This window comes from Vigna angularis, chromosome 5 (genome assembly GCF_016808095.1).
Source record: "Vigna angularis cultivar LongXiaoDou No.4 chromosome 5, ASM1680809v1, whole genome shotgun sequence".
In the NCBI taxonomy this organism is placed as follows: domain Eukaryota; kingdom Viridiplantae; phylum Streptophyta; class Magnoliopsida; order Fabales; family Fabaceae; genus Vigna; species Vigna angularis.
Window position 1 is genome coordinate 33171358 of NC_068974.1, and position 27986 is coordinate 33199343.

Consider the following 27986-nt stretch of genomic DNA (forward strand, 5'->3'; position numbering starts at 1 on the left):
ACGAAGATGTAGTTGGAGGCGCACGGAAGGTGTTTGATGAATTGTCTGGTGCGGTTTTGGAGTGTGTAGGCAGAGGTTCTAGCTCAGACGGCCTTCCAAGAGGGAAGGAAGCTAGAGGATAAGTGTGCTAAAGTGGCACAATGCAAAGAACTTGAAGAAGTAGTGGCTGGAAACAATCCAACAGTATTTCACTATATCAATTCAAGTTGCCTTTACAAGAATGAGAAGCTCTCTTTTATAGAGTAAGAGAAGCCTCTGAAATGTGCTAAAGAAGTTATTCAAACGTGCATAGACTACCAGTTGAAGATGTTTCACATGGGAAATGTGCTTTAGATGAAGGAGATGCATGGTTTGAATGTGTTTCACGTGGAAAATATGGGCCACGGCTGGAATGTGCTCCACATGTGCAGGGTTGATTATTTTGCACATGGAAAGTGTTGAAAATGTGCACCAAAGTGAAGGCTTCACGGTTTGGCTGCAACATGTACTTCTACTTGCCTCATTTTCTCTCTTTTGCTGGTTTAAGCTTCCTAGTATGCATGTTCATGGATTCCTACCTACAAAACAAGATAAAGATATTTAGTTAAAGAAGAACATGCTAAGACTTTAGAAAGAAAAGATTAAGTCCTTTATTCAACTTCCCTTTCTTGGTCTTAGAGTAAAGTTGATACTTCTTTGGATGGTAAGTCCCTAAAGGGGTTGCCATCATTCCCTCCCTCTTTAAAAACGATTTGTCCTCAAATTGGGAAGAAATAAAGAAGCACAACTTCGGTTTTTATGTTCCTCCGGGATCAAAAATATATCTACAAAAGATTGCAAAAATGAGTATGATGAAGATGATGTAAACAAAGATAAGAAGACAAAAGAAAAGTCTTGTATTTTTGAAAAATATTTTCAGAAATTTAGGCTTGGAAAAATGGAAAATTCCATAGTCCCAAGTTATTGGATTTTTATCTTGAGTTATTTGTTTACACAAAGGTAACATTAACTCAAGGTTTGAATTGCCATATTTTGAAAAGGATTGCTCAGAATATTGGATGGCAATTGATTTAAAAGAAAAATGAATAATGGAAGAGTGCACAATAAATGGAAAAGAAGTAAATAATGAGAACCCTTCCCTTTTAGGTTCCATGTTGATGGTAAGAGTAGGAGTTGCCAGCATTAGCAAGAGCTCATTCTTTTTACTTTCCTCCTCTTTCTTCTCTTCTTTCTCTCTTTTCTTTTCTTCTTCTCTTCTCTCTCTTTTATCTTTTTCTTCTCTTATCTTTTCTTCTTTTCTCTCTCTTTCTTCTCTCTCTCTCTTATCTTCTTTCTCTCTTTTCTTTTCTTCTTGCCTTTGTTCCTCTTTTTGACTCTCAACATCTCTTTTTAGTTTTAATTCTATTTGCTTAGTTTGCAGCTCCTTAAGGTTAATCTTAAATTCTAGTTCTCTAATAAGGAAACCATTGTCATTTAAGCTTTCAAGAAATGTTTTTCCATCTTTAATGTAAGCTCTTAATAATTGGAGGTTTCTCTTAATATGTGAAGGCACAAACTCTTTTCTCATGCAAGCTTTTAATTCAGACCAATCATGAATGAGAGATTTTCTACCTATCCTAACATGATATTGTCTCTCATCCCACCACTCTCTTACTTGCATTTCAAATCTAGATGTGTAGAGACTAAGGACATAAGATTCACTATTGCTAGAATGAAAATAGGACTCAGGTTTACTTTTTCTAGCAATAAATGGATGCATGTCATTAATGTCCTTTTCCCAAGCTAGGTATGTTAAAGTACCAATATCCACACCAAAGTATGGAATTTTTGCCCTAGCTTGTTTATACAATTCATCCTCCATCCGATCAAATTCATGATAGGAACAAGTCCTTCTTCTAGCTTCATCAAGTTTTCTTTTAATTTCTTTGAAAGTAATGGATTGATCAAAACTAGAAGACCGAGAGGACCTATATGAAGAAGAAGACCTATAGGAATCATAACAAGACATCAAAACTCTTTAAATTTTTGTGAAGGATTTCTAGAAAGGTTCTAGAGGTAAAATTAACCAAATAGCTCCCAGGAAGGAGAGGTGAGTCTCAATGGACAAGCTTAAGAACCTTGTCCTTCCTAGCCAGAGTGTCTTTGGTTGTTTCTTACCTTAGTTTCTAGGTAGAAATCTTTCAAAAGCGTTTTAAATGCAATATGAAATGCACCTAGAAACCAAATGAAGGTTTATCTATATGAAACGCGCTCCTAAGTACCACGGAGACTTAAAACATAAAAATCAATAAGCAAAGTAAAGTAAAGTAAAGCAAATGAAAATGAATGAGACACGACCCTAAGTGAAAGTGCAAATGACACTTGGAGCCACTTGACACACTTTCACACTAAGAAGTGGAAACTAAACTATTACAATGTTCAATGGTGCTCTTGGAATTGCTTGAAAAGCATTTTTCCAAGTCACTTTAAGTTGCAAATGAGAAATAAAATTGAATGACACTACAAAGGTTCTGTGATACCAAGCCAAAATTACAAATAAAATGTTTACAAAAGTAGCAAAGCCAAGTGTGGCTGTTGTTTCACAAAGTGCTGGTCCAAAATCATGAGCAAAAAGGTGGTATGGTTGCTGAAACTGCTGCTGAAATTGGTGCTGGAACAGCAAGAAAGAAGTGCACTTGAAGTCCAAGCTTGTGGCCTTTTTAACACCTCATCCACTTCCTAAGATGCTACCCCCTTGGAGCAAGGAATCTGAGGTAAAACCAGCTGCACCAATTCGTCACAGCACCCAAAACAAACACCAAACCAGTCAACAAAAACCAGCTGCTGCACCAGAAATGAATTTTCGCAGAACAGATTTTGGGCACAAATTAGAAGGCAAACAAGTTGAATTCAAGTGAATTTAAGCTTAGAATCACAGGAGGGACACTAAAGGAACCTAGGAGAGGCACTAGAACAGATTAAACAAGCAAGAAAAAGCAAAAACAAAGATCAAAATCAAGTGTAGTGAAACTGTTTGATAATTTTGCAAACTGTTTGATGAAAGTCCCCAATGAATTTCAGATTTTGTGATTTTCGGGTTTTGGCGTCAAAACTGGATTACTTGGTTTTCTCTTGCTTTTTATGGATGTAGTACACTCTTTTAAGCATATCATTGCATTTGGAAACTTGAAACCAGCTTTTTCCAATCCAGAAATGAAGATTTAAAGGTTGGACAAAATCAACAGCACATAATTTGCATACTGCACCAGAAAAGTGATGTGAAAATGGTGCTTTGAGATGCAAAATTGAGTTGCAATGGTTTTATGGCAGAACTAATGGTTCAAACAACTTTATATGCTTAAATTGAAGGTGTTCAAACTATCAAACAGCAAGGAAAAAGACCACACCCGAAAGTCACTGGTCCACTAACAAAAATTAAGCAAATTCAATGGTTGGAAACTGATTTTGCAGTGCTGGTGTAAAATTGACCAATTGAACAGTAACTACAAGTTTCAAAAGTTAAAATACACCTGCACCAATGTTGAAACTGCACTGAAACAGCCAAATGCTCCAAATCACAGGTTGAGTTGCAAATTATGCAGCATTTTGAAGTAAAAACTTAGCACCAGAATTTAGAACTGAATGGAATAAAATGAAAACAGCAGGTGCAAAGACTCTAGGACAGTCCTACTATCTAGATCTAACTGTAGAATATCAGCTAGAGATATGAAAACACCTAATACCAATCGAGGAAGACAAGCACGGTGATAGCTTTGGATTGGAAATTCTGGACAACACATGTTATTGGATTGTAAGCAACTAGGCAATGCATTTTGTAATTCAGTACTTAATATGAGTTGCTACAACTTTAGACATGCTTAATAACAACAAAGAAACTTGTCTCATGCTTTAGAAACAAAAATTCTGGACTGAAACAGATTGCTCAAGATCAAACCAGAATTGACTTTTGATGCAGATTTTTGTGAAACAGTATCAGGTTTTGTTTTGATTTTTGGATGCTTTAGCTCATGTCATCCAGGCTAGACATTGTCTCATTGCCTTGTAGGATTGATATAGTGCTAATCATGCATCTAAACACAAATTAAAACAAAAAAAATAGTGCTGGAACAGAATCAATACTTCATGACAGCAAGAACACTGCAGCACATTGCACAAGACTTGGACAAAACTGGAGAATGAATTTGAAAGCTGGAATGAACTCATACAAACAATTTTCACCGTTTAAAATGATCAACAAACACTAAGGAAAAGCAAATGCATGATTACAACACTCACAGACACGAATTAAACCAAAACAGAATAAAAAAAAATTTCTAAAACAGTGACAGAGTTTGACAGCACATGACAGAAACGAAAATTGAACAAAAGAGCAACTTAGCTCATTGAAGCACAGCGTGGACGTGCTGGCTCTTGATACCAAATGATGGAAGCAGCTTCACTCTTCAAGAATGAGCAACTTCTCAGACCAGAGGTGGCAGCAGAATTGGAAAACGGAGATGTAGTTGGAGGCGCACGGAAGGTGTTTGATGAATTGTCTGGTGCGGTTTTGGAGTGTGTAGGCAGAGGTTCTAGCTCAGACGGCCTTCCAAGAGGGAAGGAAGCTAGAGGATAAGTGTGCTAAAGTGGCACAATGCAAAGAACTTGAAGAAGTAGTGGCTGGAAACAATCCAACAACATTTCACTATATCAATTCAAGTTGCCTTTACAAGAATGAGAAGCTCTCTTTTATAGAGTAAGAGAAGCCTCTGAAATGTGCTAAAGAAGTTATTCAAACGTGCATAGACTACCAGCTGAAGATGTTTCACATGGGAAATGTGCTTTAGATGAAGGAGATGCATGGTTTGAATGTGTTTCACGTGGAAAATATGGGCCACGGCTGGAATGTGCTCCACATGTGCAGGGTTGATTATTTTGCACATGGAAAGTGTTGAAAATGTGCACCAAAGTGAAGGCTTCACGGTTTGGCTGCAACATGTACTTCTACTTGCCTCATTTTCTCTCTTTTGCTGGTTTAAGCTTCCTAGTATGCATGTTCATGGATTCCTACCTACAAAACAAGATAAAGATATTTAGTTAAAGAAGAACATGCTAAGACTTTAGAAAGAAAAGATTAAGTCCTTTATTCAACTTCCCTTTCTTGGTCTTAGAGTAAAGTTGATACTTCTTTGGATGGTAAGTCCCTAAAGGGGTTGCCATCAGAAGATCTATCCATGGAGGTACAACCAGTAAGAATTGAGGGGAGCCAGAACAAGTGGCTTAGAGGCAAAACCGTCAGTTTGGTCAAAGTCATCTGGGATGGTAAAACGGGTGACTCTACATGGGAACTAGAAGAAAGAATGAAACAATTATACCCTCAACTATATCCTTGATGTATTGAATTTTCGAGGTCGAAAATTTTTGTTGTTGGGAAAAATTGTAAAGTCCAAATATATATATGATTGCAAAATGACAAAGAACCTTTCAAAAGTGAAATGGTAAGCAAGACACTTTTGGTGGTGAAGTCAAAATATTATTTTATATATAAAATAGTATTTTTTTTAAAAAAAAAAAGACAAAACTACTTTTAGAAATGGAGTTAAGGGGGAACAACTTGCGGTAATAGGATTTAATTTTATTTAAAATATTATAATATATATATATATATAAACCTAAATAGTGTCAAATCTTAGCCTATAAATAGCAAGCATGGGAAAGGCTGAAACTTGCACCAAAAATTTAGAAAAATTTTGAGAGAAGAGAGTTGGAGGAAATTCTAGTTGCAAATGGAAAATTCTGGAAGTTTTCGGGAAACAATTTCTAAGCAGGAGATTAAGGCCGGAATAGAGATAGGGGAGCTAATCCTTCTTATATATGATTTTTATACATGTTATGATCATGAATATGAGTTATGAACATGTTAAAATTTTGGTAATGATAATTATCTATTCATTTGCATAAATCCAATGGTAAAAACAATTAAAAGGAAGGTTTTATCACAGTAATTCGAAAATAAGAAAATTATAATCATGAACTACTTGGAGAAATAAATCCTGCATGTTTGAGTACTGTTTTTGGACATTTGTAATGTCTCGGCAACTTACAGGGACCATCGACTGCCCCCACAGATCACTCGAGGCTTTCTAGTGTGCTTTGTCCTTACTCGCACACTTTCCGGGAAAACTTCCCGGAAGGTCACCCATCCCAAATTACTCCAGGCTAAGCACGCTTAACCATGGAGTTCTTATGAGTCAGGCTATCGAAAAGCAAATGCATTTGGTGATATGAGTAGTCAAATCAATTTCTTTAAGCTATTCTTCAACTGCATAGTCCCATACCTACACAGTCTCTAGATTCCTCTCATTCTAGTGTATGTTCGATTCATCCATGTGCCCCTTCCACTGGAACCCTGCCAGGAGCCGCTCCTTGTCAGTGCCCCTGCACCATGCCTCTTGCACCGGCAATCACTCCCCGCCCTCGTCAGTGCCGGCTGTCACATGCCCACCAGCTTCCGTCTGGTTCGTCCTCGAACCACACTGTACTAGGAGAGGCTAGGCTCTCATACCACTAAATGTAACACCCCAAAAATTAAACATCTCACACACAAAATTATTTCATTAATAATATAAACATCGTACAGTATTACAATCATCCATTTAGGAGTAACATAGTTCACATTGGAATTACATTTTTTTTTAAAACATCATTAAAACACTCCTAAATTTATTTATTTTTTATTTTTTTAAACTACTCTTCATTTTTCTGCTGCTTCCTCCTTCACTTGTATTGGTTCGGACGTCGTTCCAGCATCTGCTCCCGTATAACATAAACGTTATACGATCATTGCAAAATAAGATTTTCCGGCACAAACAAACAAGTAAGGGTGAGCTACCAGGCAAAATTCAAAGAAAAGCATTACACTATTATTATACGTAATACATTCACCATAGATTCTTGTAAGATGCAATTATCATACTAGACTCTATTATCCGGATAAAATGTTAATGGAAGTCTCGGGTGGTCATGCACTTGTGGTGACATATACAACACAGTTATGGCCAAATATAATATATCACATCACCCACAAGGTTAGCCCATTAACGTCTATGAACATAGACTAGGACCTCCTACTACTTTCACCATATAACACATCCTTCTCTAATTGAGACTGGACAATTATTAAAGTTTTAGAATAATCACCAACAACAAGACCCTCAACATCAACATATACAATAATATCATAGCATTATAGAGTCTCTCCCCGATACTCATACTATATTTCAAATGCATAATTTTATATCAAACATCATAAAATACACCGATAATAGAATTCATACAAGATAATTATAAACAAATTAACAATCATAAAATATTACTATAATTCGTCAGAGAAGAATAAAGTATTTGACAATCATAAAAAAATACTCTTAATATAAAAATTCTTGGGGAAACAAGAAGTTGAATCTGGTAGAGCCGGTTAGACAACTTCCCATCCTTCCAAAAATACAATATAAATAAGGAAAACAAAAAAATCTGGGGAAACAAGAAGTTGAATCTGAAAGAGTCGGTTAGACAACTTCTCATCCTTCCAAAAATACAAAATAAATAAATAAGGAAAGCAATAAAAAGTTTGGGGAAACAAGAAGTTGAATCTGGCAAGGCCGGTTAGACAACTTCTCATCCTTCCAAAATACAATATAAATAAATAAGGAAAGCCGTAAAAAGTTTGGGGAAACAAGAAGTTGAATCTGGCAAGGCTGGTTAGACAACTTCTCATCCTTCTAAAATACAATATAAATAAATAAAGCCGTAAAAAGCTTGGGGAAACAAGAAGTTGAATCTGGCAAGGCCGGTTAGACAACTTCTAATCCATCCAAAAATACAATATAAATAAATAAGGAAAGCCGTAAAAAGTTTGGGGAAACAAGAAGTTGAATCTGGCAAAGCCGGTTAGACAACTTCTCATCCTTCCAACAATACAAAAGAAGCAACTAATAACATACAAATAGCATAACATAATCAATATCGCATTTTACAACTATCAAACTTGGATCTCCTCACAGAAGCATGTTCTTATTCAAAATTCAGATCATACTGAAACAAAATGCTTCGTATTCAAGATTTAAGATCAAACAAAAGCAAAATATTACATATTCAAGACTCAGGATAATACAAAACAAAAACTTAAGAGTAACTCCCCTTACCTCTATTCCAGACTTAATCTTCTCCATAGAAACCGTTCTCCGGAAACTTCCAAAATTTTACCCTTGCAACTAGAATTTCCTCCAACTCTCTTCTCTCAAAATTTCTCTCAATTTTTGGTGCAAATTTTCAGCCTCCCCCTTGGCTATTTATAGCAAAAAAATTTACTATTCATTTTTACTATTCATTTTAACTATTCATTTTTCTATTCATTTTACTATTACAAAAATAATTTTTTATTCACAATTTGATGAATTCTGATCTCTTATGACCCAAGGCAACGTGGAATATTTATCTCTTCCACAAATTATATATTTTTTTACTATTCACTTTTTACTATTCACAATTTACTATTCACTTTTTACATTTTTAATCTAGTATCTGAATTACAAATATTTTTAAGGGTCTTACATTTGTCATTTTGCAATCATAATTATATATATATATATATATATATATATATATATATATATATATATATATATATATATATATATATATATATATATATATATATATATATTTTATTATTATTATCATTATTATTATTATTATTATTTTTATTGGACTTTACAAAATGACAAATGTAAGACCCTTGAAAATATTTGTAATTCAGATACTAGATTAAAAAAAAAGTAAAAAGTGAATAGTAAATTGTGAATAGTAAAAAAAATATAATTTGTGGAAGAGATAAGTATTCCACGTTGCCTTGAGTCATAAGAGATCAGAATTCATCAAATTGTGAATAAAAAAATATTTTTGTAATTGTAAAATGAATAGAAAAATGAATAGTTAAAATGAATAGTAAAAGTGAATAGTAAATTTTTTTGCTATAAATAGCCATGGGGAGGCTGAAAATTTGCACCAAAAATTGAGAGAAATTTTGAGAGAAAAGAGTTGGAGGAAATTCTAGTTGCAAGGGGAAAATTCTGGAAGTTTTCGGAGAACAGTTTCTAAGGAGAAGATTAAGTCTGGAATAGAGGTAAGGGGAGTTACTCTTAAGTTTTTGTTTTGTATTATCTTGAGTCTTGAATATGTAATATTTTGCTTTTGTTTGATCTTAAATCTTGAATATGAAGCATTTTGTTTCAGTATGATATGAATTTTGAATAAGAACATGCTTCTGTGAGGAGATCCAAGTTTGATAGTTGTAAAATCCGATATTGATTATGTTATGCTATTTGTATGTTATTAGTTGCTTCTTTTGTATTGTTGGAAGGATGAGAAGTTGTCTAACCGGCTTTGCCAGATTCAACTTCTTGTTTCCCCAAACTTTTTACGGCTTTCCTTATTTATTTATATTGTATTTTTGGAAGGATGAGAAGTTGTCTAACCGGCTTTGCCAGATTCAACTTCTTGTTTCCCCAAACTTTTTACGGCTTTCCTTATTTATTTATATTGTATTTTTGGAAGGATGAGGAGTTGTCTAACCGGCTTTGCCAGATTCAACTTCTTGTTTCTCCAAACTTTTTACGGCTTTCCTTATTTATTTATATTGTATTTTTGGAAGGATGAGAAGTTGTCTAACCGGCCTTGCCAGATTCAACTTCTTGTTTTTCCAAACTTTTTCCGGCTTTCCTTATTTATTTATATTGTATTTTGGAAGGATGAGAAGTTGTCTGACCTGCCTTGCCAGATTCAACTTCTTGTTTCCCCAAACTTTTTATTGCTTTCCTTAATTATTTATATTGTATTTTTGGAAGGATGGGAAGTTGTCTAATCGGCTCTGCCAGATTCAACTTCTTGTTTCCCCAAAAATTTTTATATTAAGTTTTTTTTTTATGATTGTCAAATACTTGATTCTTCTCTGACCAATTATAGTAATATTTTATGATTGTTAATTTGTTTATAATTATCTTGTATGAATTCTATTATCAATGTATTTTATGATGTTTGATATGAAATTATGCATTTGAAATATAGTATGAGTCTCGGGGAAAGACTCTATAATGGTATGGTATTAGTGTATATGTTGATGTTGAGGGTCTTATGTGTTGGTGGTTATTCTAAAACTCTAATAATTGTCCAGTCTCAATTAGAGAAGGATGTGTTATATGGTGAGAGTAGTAGGAGGTCCTAGTCTATGTTCATAGACGTTAATGGACTAACCTTGTGGGTGATATGATATATTATATTTGGCCATAACTGTGTTGTAGATGTCACCACAAGTGCATGACCACCAGAGACTTCCATCAACATTATATCCGGATAATAGAGTCTAGTATGATAATTGCATCTTACAAGAATCTATGGTGAATGTATTACGTATAATAATAGTGTAATGCTTTTCTTTGAATTTTGCCTGGTAGCTCACCCTTACTTGTTTGTTTGTGCCGGAAAATCTTATTTTGCGATGATCGTATAACGTTTATGTTATACGGGAGCAGATGCTGGAACGACGTTCGAACCAATAAAAGTGAAGGATGAAGCAGCAGAAAAATGAAGAGTAGTTTAAAAATAAATAAATAAATAAATTTAGGAGTGTTTTAATGATGTTTTTAAAAAAAAATATGTATTTCCATTGTGAACTATGTTACTCCTAAATGGATGATTGTAATACTGTACGATGTTTATATTACTAATGAAATAATTTTGTGTGTGAGATGTTTAATTTTTGGGGTGTTACATTGCATGTCTTTTATAAATTAATTTTTGAGGTGTTACATTTAGTGGTATCAGAGCCTAGCCTCTCCTAGTACGGTGTGGTTCGAGGACGAACCTTGCGGAAGCTGGTGGGCATGTGACAGCCGGACACTGACGAGGGCGGGGAGTGATCGCCGGTGCAAGAGGCACGGTGCAGGGGGCACTAACAAGGAGCGGCTCCTGGCAGGCTTTCAGTGGAAGGGTCACATGGATGAATCGAACATACACCGGAATGAGCGGGATCTGGAGACTGTGTAGGTATGGGACTATACAGTTGAAGGATAGCTTAAAGGAATTGATTTGACTACTCATATCACCAAATGCATTTTGTTTTCGGTAGCCTAACTCATAAGAACTCCATGGTTAAACGTGCTTAGCCTGGAGTAATTTGGGATGGGTGACCTTCCGGGAAGTTTTCCCAGAAAGTGTGCGAGTGAGGACAAAGCACACTAGAAAGCCTCGTGGTGATCTGTGGGGGCAGTCGATGGTCCCTGTAAGTTGCCGGGACGTTACAAAATAGAAAAATTATGAGTTCTACCTTATTAACTTTAGAATGAAAGTAGGAGCTCGATCTTGGGGGTCATCCTGAAACTCTAATGGTCTTTCTTCTCATGTAGAGAGGATTGACCCATGTGGTGAGGAGTAGCAGGAGGTTCTAGTTTTGGGTGCTTCCAGTATAATCTAAGGTGAGTGATAACGGACTAACCTCGTGAGTGTGGTAGGGTGAGACAGCCCAAGTTCATAAGCCACCACGAGTGCAAGACCCGCCATAGCTCGACTATCATTCTAAGTCCAGACGAGTCGGTCTATAAAGCAACCAGTCTTGTGATGTCATTTTACCATGTTTGAGTGATTTTTACATATCGTGTGAGGTTGAATAACATGCTTTTTATGTTTAGCTCACCCCTACTTGTTTGTGTTTGTGTTTGGGTATGTGCGATGATCACCCACTTGGGTGGGAGCAGATGGCAAAGAGGATACTTTAGAAATAGTACTTAATGGGGACGACAACACTGGAGCTTAGATTCGCTAGCTTTTATTAGCTAGCTTTGAAGAACTTTTGTGCATTTAAAGTTTTAAATTCTATGTAATTTCTAGGGAGAAACCCTAATACTCTAGTTTTCAATTTCATGCTATTCTAAGGATGATTGTAATCCTTAAATTACTCTTGACTGCTTTCCTATATTAATAAATGATGATGACATATTTATATATGCTTTCTATATATATTTTGGGACGTCACATTAATGGTATCAGAGCAGTTTCTGTCCTTAGCAAATCTTGTAGGGTATGTGTGTGTCTTGCTTATGCTTGTGTACTCTTAATCATATTCAAGCTGGGTGTTCTTGTGTGTTTGAGTTAGACTGAGGGTCTTTCCTTTATGTGTGAACAGAAGATGGCACCTAGGATTCCTCCTCCTCCCCCACAGGTCGATCCGTCCGACTCTAACCAAATGTTAAATGCGGTGCTTCAGGCGTTACAACAACAGAATGCTGCACTGGTTCAACAAAACACCATAGCCTTACAAAATCTGGAAGTCGCTACGGTAGCTGCTGAGAATGCAAGAGTGTCATCTGAGAACACTCAAAGGCAACTCATAGAAGTGCTGACTAGTGACAGAACCATTCCAGGTGCTTCTTCCTCTATTATTATTGTCCAAGAGTGGAGTCTGGAGAGCTTTCTCCAACATCATCCAGCACGATTCACTGTAAAATGCAGCCCTGACGAAGCTGATCATTAGTTTAGGGACATGAAAAAAATCTGTGAGGCTAAGGGGTGTTCTGATGAGAGGAAACTGGCCTACACCCAGTATCTATTGACCGGGGAAGCTGGCCACTGGTGGAGAAGCATGAGGATAATATTGGAAAGGAGTGAGACTCCTATTACCTGGGAGCTGTTTAGGGTCAAGTTTTACACGGAGTACTTCCCTGACAGTGTCAGATTTGCCAAAGAATTGAACTTTCTAGAGTTGTACAGGGCAACAAAACAGTATCAGAATATGCTGATTGTTTTAAACATCTGCTCCGCTTCAACACTATGGCGGTAGATGAAGAGTAGCAATGCAGGAAATTTGAGAACGGCTTGAGAGGTGATATCAAGCTACTTGTGAAGGGGTTACGCATCAGAGAGTTTCCTGCTCTAGTGGAGATGGCTCGTGACATGGAGAAGACTAAGAAGGAATCTGAGGGGCCTCAGAGACAGCAGAGCCAACCATTGAGGGTTGGTGGACCTGTGATATCCAGGGGAGGCTCTAGTTTTAGGAGTACCCCTTTCTCTAGACCTACTTCATCTGGGTCCAGGGGTTTTTCCTCTCATTCATCGGGGCAATCCAGCTTTGCCAATCCCGTGAGATGCTTCAAGTGTGGTGGACCACACCTCCAGGTTGTGTGCCCTCAGCTAGAAGGGTATAGGAAGTGTAACATCTGTAGGCAGGAGGGACATTATGCCAAAGATTGTCCTACTACTAGAAGGGCAGGACCGCAACCACGCCAGGCTGAAAGATCTATCCAGAGAGGTGGTAACCGACCACAGGCAGTAGGGAGAGTCTACGCATTGACTGGAGTTGAGGCAGCCAGTACAGGTAATTTGATTGTTAGCAGTTGCTTATTATTTGGAGCTTCGTGTGTGACGTTGTTTGACTCGGGGGCGACACATTCCTTTGTGTCGAAGGCTTGTGTGGAGAGGCTTAGTTTAGTTATCAGAGAGCTTCCATGTGATCTGGTGGTGTCTACACCAGCAGCTGGGTTAGTTAAGACATCTAATGTGTGTCCTAGATGTCCTATTGAGGTCGAGGACGCAGGTTCAAAGTGAACCTTATTTGCTTACCTCTGCAGGGGCTAGAGGTAGTTTTGGGAATGGATTGGTTAGCCGCCAATCGTATCCTCTTAGATTGCGGTGGGAAAAAGCTAATATTTCCCGATGAAGATGAAGACCTGTAAGTTTTTACCATGATAACTTAATAACAGAAATATAGTGTTCATCAGATTTTTCAAACCTTCAAAATTACTTTCTCAAAACATAGACTTCCAATTACAAATCCGAACGGTCAAAGTGTAGTAATATATCCTAAGAATCATATATCAAATTTTCAGATTGATCAAACGGTCAAATATGTCAGGATCTATATTTTACCGAGAGAACTCAGTAATAGAACTACAGGGATAATTAATTTACTCAAACATGCAGGATTTATTTCTCCAAGTACAGACTTCTAATTACAAATCCGAACGATCAAAGTGTAGTAATATATCCTAAGAATCATATATCAAATTTTCAGGTTGATCTAACGGTCAAATAGGTCAGGATCTATATTTTACCGAGAGGACTCATTAACCAAATTATAGGGGTAATTAATTTACTCAAACATGTATAAAAATCATATATAAGAAGGATTAGCTCTCCTACATCAAAATCAAGCAACTTGAACCATACTCACAACCACAAAAATTCTAGAAATTAAGTTGAGTTAGTTCCCCTTACCTTGAAACTCCTTTGCTCAGCTCAAAGACCCGCAGCTACATATTAAGCTTTCCAAATTCCTTACATTTTTGTTCATTTTTCTAAGGGCAAAAGTGAAGGAATATTATGTAGGTGGCAAAGAGGGCTTATACAATTAGTCTTCTTTTAACTAATATTGTCCATAAGTCCAGTCTAGATGTAATTGTCCGGTCCTCGCAAAGGATCTTACTATATCTAAGTCCAAAAAATTTATATTCATGATTTATTTAAGTTAAGTTAATTTTTGGGATAGTAGTATTGTTCTACCCACCATACCTTCAAACGAAGGGAGATTAACAACGATTTTTCAGCTTATATAAACCATTATTAGTTAGCAGTATATATATAAAAAAAAGAGGTGAGAGTAGTGAAATAACAAAACAGACAAACGAGTAGAACCAGAACAAAGAACGAATATAAAAGAACATGGATTAAAAGAAAGCTTAAGAGAAAGAAGTAATAAAACGAAAGATCGGAGAGGATGAAATACTTACACGGATACGAAAAACGAAAGGCACAGACGCTCCTCACAGAACTAGGACACTCTCGAAGGACACTCTCGAAGAACGCTCAGGCAGAGCAAACTCACGTTGAAACTCAAAGTGTCGCTCAACGCGAAGGAAAGCTTTATTTATAGCCAAACATTTTTACTGTAGCAACAGTTCCGGTTGTTGCTACCGGTTGTGAATAGTATCGATTAAAAAAAATTAATAATAATATTGGTATACGTGAGGAGTATAGGAAATCATTGGATAAATTTCTTGTGTATGGTATTTTGATTTGTGAAAGGGCTATTTTTGTAATATTTAAAAAAAATTATATATATATATATATACACATATGTATATATATTGTACTATCATATTTTCTTGAAGTATAGAATTTTCGAAGTCGAAAATTTTTGTTGTTGGGGAGAATGTAAGACCCATGAAAATTATTTACCTTAATAGTAACAATTTTAGTACTAGTAATAATAAATTTCTTTGTGAATGGAAAATATAATAAGTTTATAAAATGTGGAAAGATTAATAAGAAATTTTGGTAGCTTAATTGGTAAAAATTTTTGGTGTTAGGTTCAAACTCCTTTATACCATTTTTGTAAAAAAAAATATAAGTAAAATTAAATTTAAAATATTGATAATGGAGAAAACATTCATATTTGAAGTCATTATTAAGGAATCCATTATGAATCCATTATGTAAGTGGTGAATCCATTATGTAAGTGGTGAATCCATTATATAAGTGGTGAAATTAAAATAATAAATAATATTTAGAAAAAAATGATGAATAGTAAAATTTTTGGACTATAAATAGTCATGAGGGGGAAACTATTTTGCACAAAGAGAGTAAGAATCAAGTGAGAAACCTTGAGAAATAGAGAAGAAAGAGTTAGGAAGAAATTTTTTAGTTGCAAGAAGAGTAAAGGCTCTGGAGGATTTTTGGGAAAAACGAATTCGGAGCAAGAGAAGTCTGGAATAGAGGTAGGGGAGCTAATCCTTATTATATATGATTTTTATACATTTTATGATCATGAATATGAGTTATGAACATATTAAAATTTTGGTAATGGTAGTTATCTATTCAATTGTATAAATTTAAATTTCATGATTATAATTTTCTTATTTTCAAATTACTATGGTAAAACCTTCCTTTTAATTGTTTTTACCATTGGATTTAGCTAAAAGTTTAGTATATGAATCCTAAGACTTATTTCTTCACTTAGACCGTTCGGATCATTAATTAGAAGTCTGTACTTGGAGAAATAAATCCTGCATGTTTGAGTAAATTAATTACCCCTATAGTTCTGTTACTGAGTTCTCTCGGTAAAATATAGATTCTGACCTATTTGACCGTTAGATCAACCTGAAAATTGGATATATGATTCTTAGGATATATTACTACACTTTGACCGATCGGATTTGTAATTGGAAGTCTATGTTGTGAGAAAGTAATTTTGAAAGTTTGAAAAATCTTATGAACACTATATTTCTGTCCTTAAGTTATCATGGTAAAAACTTCATATATATTTCATTTACAGTTAAGATTGAGCTCAAACTTTAGTATGTAATTCATAAGACATATTAAGTCTTCTTGACCGTTCAGATTTGTAATTAGATGTCTGTGCTTAGAGGATTTCGTTCCGCATTTTGAATATAACCGAAAACCACTTAAAATTTTGTCCTTGAGTTACCTCGGTAAAACCTCAATATTTATCTAGTTAATCGTTGGATCAACCGGAAATTTTAATATGTAGTTTCTAACACATAGTTAATTACTTTGACCGTTCAGATTTGAAATCGGAGGTAACAGAACCGGTCATAATCTATATTTTACCGAGAGAACTCAGTAACAGAACTATAGGGGTAATTAATTTACTCAAACATGCAGGATTTATTTCTCCAAGTACAGGCTTCTAATTACAAATCCGAACGGTCAAAGTGTATTAATATATCTTAGAAATCATATATCAAATTTGCAAGTTGATCTAACGGTCAAATAGGTCAGAATCTATATTTTACCGAGAGAACTCAATAATAAAACTACAAGGGTAATTAATTTACTCAAACATGCAGGATTTATTTCTCCAAGTACAAACTTCTAATTAATGATCCGAACGGTCAAAGTGAAGAAATAGGTCTTAGGATTCATATATTAAACTTTTAGCTAAATCCAATGGTAAAAACAATTAAAAGGTAGGTTTCACCCCAGTAATTCGAAAATAAGAAAATTATAATCATGAAAACTAAATTTATACAATTAAATAGATAACTACCATTACCAAAATTTTAACATGTTCATAACTCATATTCATGATCATAACATGTATCAAAATCATGTATAAGAAGGATTAGCTCTCTTACCTCTATTCCAAACTTCTCTTGCTCCAAATTTGTTTTCCCCGAAAATCCTTCAAAGCCTCTACTCTTCTTGCAACTAAAAATATTTCTTCCTAACTCTTTCTTCTCTATTTCTCAAGGTTTCTCACTTGATTCTTACTCTCTTTTTGTGCAAAATAGCCTCCCCTCATGACTATTTACAGTCCAAAAATCTTACTATTCATCATTTTTTTTTCTAAATATTATTTATTATTTTAATTTCATCACTTATATAATGGATTCACCACTTACATAATGGATTCATAATGGATTCCTTAATAATGACTTCAAATATGAATGCTTTCTCCATTATCAATATTTTAAATTTAATTTTACTTTTTTTTTTTACAAAAAGGTATAAAAGAGTTTGAACCTAATACCAAAATTTTCTACCAAATAAGCTACCAAAATTTCTTATTAATCTTTCCACATTTTATAAACTTATTATATTTTCCATTTACAAAGAAATTTATTACTACTAGTAATAAAATTGTTATTATTAAGGTAAATAGTTTTCATGGGTGTGTGTATATATATAAATTTTTTTTAAATATTACAAAAATTTCCCTTTCACAAATCAAAATACCATACACAAGAAATTTATCCAATGATTTCCTATACTCCTCACATATACCAATATTATTATTAAATGTTTTTATTTTTTATTTTTTTTTACCAGGAATGGGAGGGTTTGGAAAAAGATCCAACGTCACCTTAGCTGGAACCGACAACGCTATCCATGAAAGATCTCCAAATAAATAAAAATATAAATGTTAAAATAATAATAATAAATAAATAAAAGTAAAAAAAAATACGACATAATTTATCATTCATAAAAGGTGGCAAGGGGGTAATGGAGAGTAAGATGTGGTGATGGTGCTTTGCTTCAACCATCGTTGCTTTTCACGATACCCATAATTTTGAAACCAACAATAAACGCTATACTCTCTAATTTCCCCATAAATTTTAAGTTTCGTTGCAATCTCGTGCACATGCTCCCTATTTGGATTTCGTATCCCAAATGCAAAAAGGGCATCTAGTAGAGTAACTTATTCTTTAGTAGGACTCCATCGTTTATATCCCAACTTGTCTTGAACTTCCAAATATTTTAAATTTTTGTTCATTTTTCTAAGAGACAAAATTGAAAGAATATTATGTTTGTGTCAAAGAGGGTTGATACAATTAGTTTTCTTTTAACTCAATTTTATCCACAATCTAGTTTGAAGTCTAGTCTAGATGTATCCTCTGGTCCTCGCAAAAGATCTTAATAGATCTAAGTCCAACAAGTTTATATCCATGATTTGTTTAAGTTAAAATAATTTTTAGGGTACGTAGCATTGTTCAAAATTATGTAGTTTTCAAAATGTTATTTTCTTCGAAAATATCAAAATCTAGAGTACCGTAGTTCTTTTTAAAATATATTTGAAAATGATTTATAAATTGTTTAAAAATTTTATGAAAAATTTTGGATTTTTTTTGGAGGTGAACTTAACAAGATCATTTGTTATGTATTTCCACTTTTGATGAAGAATCAAAAGTCACGTAGTTCTTACTTAATAGTTGAACAAGCTAACCATCAAGAACAAATATCCTCTACCTAGGATTGATGATCTGCTGGACCAGTTGCATGGAGCTCAGGTGTTTTCAAAGATAGATCTCAGGTCTGGATATCATCAAATTTTGGTGAAGCCAGAAGATGTACAGAAGACCGCTTTTAGATCCAGATACGGACACTACGAGTATGTAGTTATGTCGTTCGGTGTAACTAATGCTCCAGCCCTGTTCATGGATTTCATGAACAGAATCTTCCGACCATTCCTTGATAAGTTTGTCATAGTCTTTATAGATGACATACTTATCTATTCTAAGACTCAAGAAGAACATGTTGAACACTTAAGGACTGTCCTTGGGATCTTGAGGGAGAAGAAATTGTATGCAAAAATGTCAAAATGCGAGTTTTGGATGCAAGAAGTCAAATTCTTAGGACATGTTATATCAGCTCAAGGTATAGCGGTGGATCCAACAAAAGTTGAAGCAGTGCTGCAGTGGGAAAAACCAAAAACCATAACAGAAATAAGGAGTTCTGTGGGATTAGCCGGCTACTATAGAAGGTTTATAGAGAATTTCTCTAGAATAGTAGCGCCTTTAACACAACTAACTCGCAAAGATCAACCTTATGTCTGGACGGATAAGTGTGAGAAGAGTTTTTTTGAAGCTGAAGCAGAAACTGACCAGTGCACCGGTTTTGGTAATCCCTGAACCAAGTAAAAAGTTTGAAGTTTATTGTGATGCTTCTCATCAGAGATTAGGTTGTGTACTCATGCAAGAAAGAAAAGTGGTGGCATACGCTTCAAGACAATTAAAGATTCATGAGAAGAACTATCCTACTCATGATTTGGAATTGGCAGCAGTGGTATTTTCCTTGAAGATTTGGCGGCACTATCTCTTTGGAGCTCAATTCCAAGTATTCAGCGATCATAAGAGCCTAAAGTATCTCTTTGATCAGAAGGAGCTTAATATGAGACAAAGGAGATGGATGGAGTTTCTTAAAGATTTTGATTTTGATCTCCTGTATCACCCAGGGAAAGCTAATGTGGTGGCTGATGCATTGAGCAGGAAGTCAGTGCATATTTCAGCCTTAATGGTCAAAGAGTTAGAGTTGGTAGAAAGCTTCAGAGACTTGAGATTGCAGATGGAATTTGAAGCTGATAGTATCAGATGCAGTAATTTGGTGGTGTCCAATGACTTGTTGAAGCGTGTCAAAGTAGAGCAGTTGAAAGATGTTGAGCTTCAAAAGTCAGCAAGTTTGATTGGGACTGAGCAAGGTAAAGATTTTACCTTGGGAGCTGATGGCATTCTGAGGTTCAGAGGCAAAGTCTGTGTTCCTAGCAATTCAGAGTTGATAAGATTAATCCTTGAGGAAGGTCATAAGAGTCGTTTTAGCATGCATCCTGGCATGACTAAAATGTATCAAGACCTCAAGGAGTCTTTTTGGTGGTCTGGTATGAAGAGGGATGTAGCGCAATTTGTTGCTTCTTGTTTAACCTGTCAGAAGGCTAAGGTAGAGCATCAGAGACCTGGAGGTCTATTGCAGCAACTTGAGATACCTGAGTGGAAATGGGATAGCATAGCTATGGACTTTGTTACCCATTTACCATGCACAGTCAAAGGACATGATGCTATTTGGGTGATTGTAGATAGATTGACCAAGAGTGCTCATTTCTTGGCGATTAATTTGAGAATGTCAATGGCAAAGTTGGCACAACTGTATATCAAGGAGATCGTGAGACTACACGGCGTTCCTTCTAGCATCATATCAGATAGAGATCCGCGGTTCACATCACGCTTTTGGCAGACACTTCAGAGTGAGATGGGCAGTAGATTGCAGATGAGTTCAGCGTATCATCCCCAGACCGATGGGCAATCTGAAAGAACGATCCAATCACTTGAGGACTTGCTGAGGACATGTGTTTTGGATCACTTGAGAGTCTGGGATGAGGTATTGTCTTTGGTGGAGTTCACTTACAACAATAGCTTTCATGCCAGTATTGGAATGGCACCTTACGAGGCTCTGTATGGAAGACGATGTCGAACTCCTTTATGCTGGTACCAGGACGGTGAGAAGGCTCTGATAGGACCTGAATTACTACAACAGACCACAGACAAAGTAAAGTTGATACGAGAAAGAATGAAGGCTTTGCAGAGCAGACAAAAGTCCTATGCTGATCAAAGAAGGAGACCATTGGAGTTTGCAGTCGGAGATCATGTCTTTTTGCGGGTGACTTCAACTACAGGAGTAGGAAGGGCTCTTCGCTCGAAGAAACTTTCTCCTAAGTTCATTGGTCCATATCAAATTTTGAGAAGAATTGGGCCAGTCGCTTACGAGATGGCGTTACCTCCTCAGTTAGCCAAACTCCATTCAGTATTTCACGTTTCTCAACTAAGAAAATATGTTCATGATCCTTCTCACATTTTAGAAGTGGAAGATATTCAAATCAGAGAGGATCTATCCGTAGAAGTGCAACCTGTTTGTATAGAAGACACTAAAACCAAAGAGCTTAGAGGGAAAACTATCAACTTAGTGAGAGTAGTTTGGGATAGAAAAACAGGTGACTCTACCTGGGAATTAGAAGATGATGTAAAACATTCTTATCCCTATCTTTTTTTGTGAAGTGTCGAATTTTCGAGGTCGAAAATTTTTGTTGTTGGGGAGAATGTAAGACCCATATAAAATATTTAAATTTAATAAATAGTTGTTTTTTTTTATTTTTATAAAGTTAATAAAAGTATGGTAAAAAAAAATTAAAATTTATGATAGGTAACAATAATAATAATTTCAAATGAAGGAGTTTAAAAATTTGAGAATTTATTTTAAGAGTTAAAAAAAATGAATAGTAAATAGTAAATAGTGAATAGTGAATACTGAATACTGAATAGTTAAAAAAAAATATATTAAAATAATTTGTGGAAGAGAACACTCCACGTAGAATTAATCATTCAGAGATAAGAATGATGAATAAAAAATAATTTTTGAATAGTAAAAATGAATAGTAAAAGTGAATAGTAAAAATGAATAGTAAAAATGAATAGTAAAAATTTTTGGCTATAAATAGCCAAGGGGGGGAGGCTGAAGATTTGCACCAAAATTCTAGAGAAATTGTGAGAGAAGAAGAGTTTGAGGAAATTCTAGTTGAAGAGGGGAAATTCTGGAAGTTTCCGGAGACCGATTTGAGAAGAGGAAACTAAGTCTGGAATAGAGGTAAGGGGAGCTAACTTTGAGTATTCCTTTTATATTATCTTGAGTCTTGAATATGCTATATTTTGCTTTTGTCTGATCTTAAATCTTGAATATGGAGTATTTTGTTTCTGTATGATCTTGAATTTAAATGAGAGTATGCTTTTGTGTTGATATCCAAGTGTGATAGTTGTAAAATGTGATGTTGATTATGTTATGCCATTTGTATGTTATTAGTTGTTTATTTTTGTATTTTGGAAGGATTAGAAATTGTCTAACCGGCTCTGCCAGATTCAATTTCTTGTTTCCCCAAACATTTTACTGTTTTCCTTATTTATTTTTATTGTATTTTGGAAGGATTAGAAATTGTCTAACTGGCTCTGCCAGATTCAATTTCTTATTTCCCCAAACATTTTACTGTTTTCCTTATTTATTTTTATTGTATTTTGGAAGGATTAGAAATTGTCTAACCGGCTCTGCCAGATTCAATTTCTTGTTTCCCCAAACATTTTACTATTTTCCTTATTTATTTTATTGCATTTTTGGAAGGATTAGAAGTTGTCTAACCGGCTCTGCCAGATTCAACTTCTTGTTTCCCCAAACTATTTATTGCTTTACTTATTTATTTTATTGCATTTTTGGAAGGATTAGAAGTTGTCTAACCGGCTCTGCCAGATTCAACTTCTTATTTCCCCAGACATGTTATTGTTCTTGTTATTTAATTATATTGTATTTTTGGATGGATTAGAAGTTGTCTAACCGGCTCTGCCAGATTCAACTTCTTGTTTCCCCATGAATTTTTATATTAAGATTATTTTTATGATTGTCAAATATTGTATTCTTATATCACCATTTATAGTAATATTTTATTATTGTTAATTGTTTATAATTATCTTGTATGAATTCTATTATGAATGTTTATTGTGATGTTTGATATGAAATTATTCATTTGAAATATAGTATGAGTCTCGGGGAGAGACTCTAAATTGGCATGGTATTAGTGTATATGTTGATGTTGAGGATCCTGTTGTTGGTGGTGATCCTAAAACTCTAATAATTTTCCAGTCTCAATTAGAGAAGGATGTGTTATGTGGTGAGAGTAGTAGGAGGTCCTAGTCTATGTTTATAGACATTAATGGATTAACCTTGTGGGTGATATGATATATTCTATTTGGCCAAAAATTTTGTTGTTGAAATCACCACAAGTGCATGACCACCCGAGACTTCCATCAACATTATATCCGGATAATAGAGTCTAGTATGATAATTGCATCTTACTAGAATTTATGGTGAATGTATTACGTATAATAATAGTGTCATGCTTTTCTTTGAACTTTGCATGGTAGCTCACCCTTACTTGTTTGTTTGTGCCGGGAAAATCTTTTTTTTTTGCGATGATCGTATAATGTTTTTGTTATACGGGAGCAGATGAGGGAACGACGTCTGAACCAATTCAAGTGAAGGAAGCAGCAGAAAATTGAAGAATATTTTAAGAGAAAAAAAAATAAAATTAAGAGTGTTTTATTTGTGTGAAAATATAATGTATTTCCAGTGTGAACTATGTTACCCCCAAAATATAAAACATCTCACACCCAAAATTATTTCATTAATAAAGAAAACATCATACAATATTACAATCCTCCATTTAGGAGTAACATAGTTCACACTGGAAATACATTATATTTTCACACATAAATAAAACACTCTTAATTTTATTTTATTTTTTTTCTCTTAAAATATTCTTTAATTTTCCGCTGCTTCCTTCTTCACTTGAATTGGTTCAGACGTCGATCCCTCATCTGCTCCCGTATAACAAAAACATTATACGATCATCGCAAAAAGATTTTCCCGGCACAAACAAACAAGTAAGGGTGAGCTACCATGCAAAGTTCAAAGAAAAGCATGACACTATTATTATACGTAATACATTCACCATAAATTCTAGTAAGATGCAATTATCATACTAGACTCTATTATCCGGATATAATGTTGATGGAAGTCTCGGGTGGTCATGCACTTGTGGTGATTTCAACAACAAAATTTTTGGCCAAATAGAATATATCATATCACCCACAAGGTTAATCCATTAATGTCTATAAACATAGACTAGGACCTCCTACTACTCTCACCACATAACACATCCTTCTCTAATTGAGACTGGAAAATTATTAGAGTTTTAGGATCACCACCAACAACAGGACCCTCAACATCAACATATACACTAATACCATGCCAATTTAGAGTCTCTCCCCGAGACTCATACTATATTTCAAATGAATAATTTCCTATCAAACATCACAATAAACATTCATAATAGAATTCATACAAGATAATTATAAAAAATTAACAATAATAAAATATTACTATAAATGGTCATATAAGAATACAATATTTGACAATCATAAAAATAATCTTAATATAAAAATTCATGGAGAAACAAGAAGTTGAATCTGGCAGAGCCGGTTAGACAACTTCTAATCCATCCAAAAATACAATATAATTAAATAACAAGAACAATAACATGTCTGGGGAAATAAGAAGTTGAATCTGGCAGAGCCGGTTAGACAACTTCTAATCCTTCCAAAAATGCAATAAAATAAATAAGTAAAACAATAAATAGTTTGGGGAAACAAGAAATTGAATCTGGCAGAGCCGATTAGACAATTTCTAATCCTTCCAAAATACAATAAAAATAAATAAGGAAAACAGTAAAATGTTTGGGGAAACAAGAAATTGAATCTGGCAGAGCCAGTTAGACAACTTCTAGTCCTTCCAAAATGTAATAAAAATAAATAAGGAAAGATATAAAAAAATTTGGGAAAATAAGAAGTTGAATCTGGCAGAGCCGGTTAGACAACTTCTAGTCCATCCAAAAATACAAAAATAAATAACTAATAACATACAAATGGCATAACATAATCAACATCACATTTTACAACTATCACACTTGGATCTAAACACAGAAGCATGTTCTCATTCAAAATTCCAAATCATACAGAAACAAAATACTTCATATTCAAGATCAAACAAAAACAACATATGCAAGAGTCAAGATAGTACAAAACAAAAAAACTTAAACGTAACTCCCCTTACCTCTATTCCAGACTTAGTTTCCTCTTCTCAAATCGATCTCCGGAAACTTCCAGAATTTCCCCTCTTCAACTAGAATTTCCTCAAACTCTTCTTCTCTCACAATTTCTCTAGAATTTTGGTGCAAATCTTCAGCCTCCCCCCTTGGCTATTTATAGCCAAAAAATTTTACTATTCATTTTTACTATTCATTTTTACTATTCATTTTTACTATTCAAAAATTATTTTTTATTCACCATTCTTATCTCTGAATGATTAATTCTACGTGGAGTGTTCTCTTCCACAATTTATTTTAATATATTTTTTTTTAACTATTCACTATTCACTACTCACTATTTACTATTTACTATTTACTATTCATTTTTTTTTAACTCTTAAAATAAATTCTCAAATTTTTAAACTCCTTCCTTTGAAATTATTATTATTGTTACCTATCATAAATTTTAATTTTTTTCTTACCATACTTTTATTAACTTTATAAAAATAAAAAAAAATAACTATTTATTAAATTTAAATATTTTACATGGGTCTTACATTCTCCCCAACAACAAAAATTTTCGACCTCGAAAATTCGACACCCCCAAAATATATTGTATTTTTATTTTTGTATTTTTGATATGATTTGATAAGGAAAGACAAAATTAAAAGCTAAATAATATTTTTTGTAATTTTATTATTTTCTCTTCTTTTTTCCTTTTTTTTAAAGCAAAACAAAACCATAAAACTCAAGAAACATTTGTAATTTTTATTCCTGGGAACGATAAAAGCCTAAAATTTATTTTTGTGATTTTATGTTTTTTTATTTAAGCAAAATAACCTTTTAAAAGGAAAGATAGCAACAAAACAATTTTTTTTTTGTGATTTGAGAATTTTTATTTAAGAAACAACATTATTTTAAAAGACAACAAGAAATGCTTTAAAAATTGTTTTTGTGATTTTATAATCTTTATTATAAGAAAAATAACATTATAAAAGGAAAGGTAAGGAACTATTTTTGTGATTTTTATATCTTATTGATGAAAAACAAAGAGAGACAATAACGAAAATCTAAAAATTATTTTTGTGATTTTACAATTTCTATTTTTTTATTTTGTTAAAACAATGTTTACACAACGTGGGATGAAAAAAAAGCTAAGCTAATCCAAGGTCCAAACCCATTTTGGAGTCTCCATAAAACAAATGGACCAAAGTCCAAACTCCTTTTCAGAGTTTCAAAAACGGGCCACAAGGCCCGAGTGTTTTATTTCTTTTCTTCCAAATTTGAGAATTGGACCGAGCCCAAATTTCTTCCTCTTTTTCGCAAGATGAGTTAAAGCCCATGCACTTTCCTCCAAAAACACGGACCGGGCAGGAGCCCAAACCTCATTTTGTAGGGTAAACTTTGTCAAGAGTCAGAAAAAGGGAGATCTCCTCTCCTTCCCTTCTCGGCAGCCAGCAGCCAGCAACAGGGGCAGTTTCCCCTTTCCTCCCCAAACCGATGCGGTGCAAGCGGCAATGGTAGAGGACTCCGATAGGGGTCGCTGCTGTGGAGTGGCGGAGGGAGACGGCGGCAAACACCATGGCGCCGGCGAGGGCTTTGAGGTTTTAGAACGGCGGCGGCCCCTGAAGGCGGAGTTCCTTGGCAAGACGACGATGGCGAACTCGTCGTCTGGGGAGGCTAGTGGAAGGTGACCGGGACTTCGTGGTCGTGGCGGCGATGATTCGGGGTGGCTGATGGTGGAGGGAATGACTCGCGGTGGAGGTTGACGACGGCTTGGAGGTTGGTGAGTTGGGTGGTCGACGCTGGAGTTCGTGGTTGATGCAACTTCACGGCGGCGCGGTGAGGCTGAGGAAGTGGTGGGCGGGGGCGAGGAAGTTGGGTTTTACCACCGGTGATATGGTGGTTGATGAAAGCTGCGGCTGCCTGAGGCGATTTGACTGGGTTGATCTAGACTTCTGGATTTGCTGTTTGCAGGTTCCGTTTTGACAAACGCTTTGCGGGATTGGGTCACGGTGGAGACAGGATGATGATGCTTTCGGTGGTGGGTTTGTCCGCGGGTGCGTTGATCCGGTGAGAAAAATGGGGATGAATTTGACGAATTCTAAAATGGAAAAGGTGGAAATCTGAAAGGGGCTGACGAAATTGAAGAGGATGAGAGTAGATACTGTCTTGTATTTCCATTCCTAATTGAATTACAAGAAACTGAAAATGAAAGAAACCTTGAATCTGATTCTGAAAAGGGTGTTATGTTCATTAGCTTTCATTTTTCTCTATTCTTGTAAATTTCTTATGGAAGAAATATTGGTTTCGAATGGTTGCTTGATGGATGAAACAAAAGGATATAAAGGTGATGAAGGAGGATACAAAGATAGCGTGAATTGACCAATGAGAAGAGTAATCGAGGATAAAGAGGTGTAATATTAATTATCAAACATATCAATCACATATTATATAATCCCAACCAACCAGTTAAACACATTTCAAACATTCACAAGAATCCGAACTGCCACCAAATAACATAGTAAACTAGCTGACATACCTGTTGCTATCTTCTCTGTATTGTTTCTTTTTCGGTCCAGATCTCACCCTCTCGTTCTTTTCCTTTTTCTCCCTCTGGAAGGAGAATCCCCTTCGATTCCAGACTCTCCTCTCCTTAAATCGGCAGAAGATCAAAACTGTTGGCAAACTTTTACTGACAAATTGTTAAAGGTGGGAGACCTCAATTGGTACATATAAAAATATAGATAAAAATAGATCTTCTGTAGCTTGTGGGTCATGTTTTTCTATTGTCATGATTGATGCATTGTGGAAATGGTGGAGTAGGAAGACACCAAAGTGTCGGCAGTGAAGAAAAAAATGTTGAACAGCATGTGATTGATAATAAAATATGATGAATAAAAGATGAGTGAAGGTGGCGATTAAAAAATCTGAAATGGAATAAATGGAGGAAAAGGTACCGAAAAGTGGGATATAAATTAATGGAAGAAAAATTTCAATTGAGTGGAGA

The 27986-nt window shown here is 34.9% G+C and overlaps 1 protein-coding gene across 1 annotated transcript; it reads right to left on the reverse strand.

Annotated features, from left to right (window-relative positions):
* Window positions 1-775: 775 nt before the first annotated feature.
* On the reverse strand, window positions 776-27986 carry LOC128196731 (stress response protein NST1-like). Its single transcript, XM_052878244.1, has 2 exons — window positions 27519-27986; window positions 776-5026 (listed from the first exon to the last, which is right to left on the reverse strand). The coding sequence occupies exon 2, from the start codon at window positions 1985-1987 to the stop codon at window positions 776-778; it is 1212 nt and encodes a 403-aa protein (XP_052734204.1). The 5' UTR covers window positions 1988-5026; window positions 27519-27986.

Excerpts from the sequence above, each read along its gene's own strand:
- LOC128196731 (XM_052878244.1), bottom strand. The coding sequence starts at position 1,987 with ATGTCTTGTTATGATTCCTATAGGTCTTCTTCTTCATATAGGTCCTCT.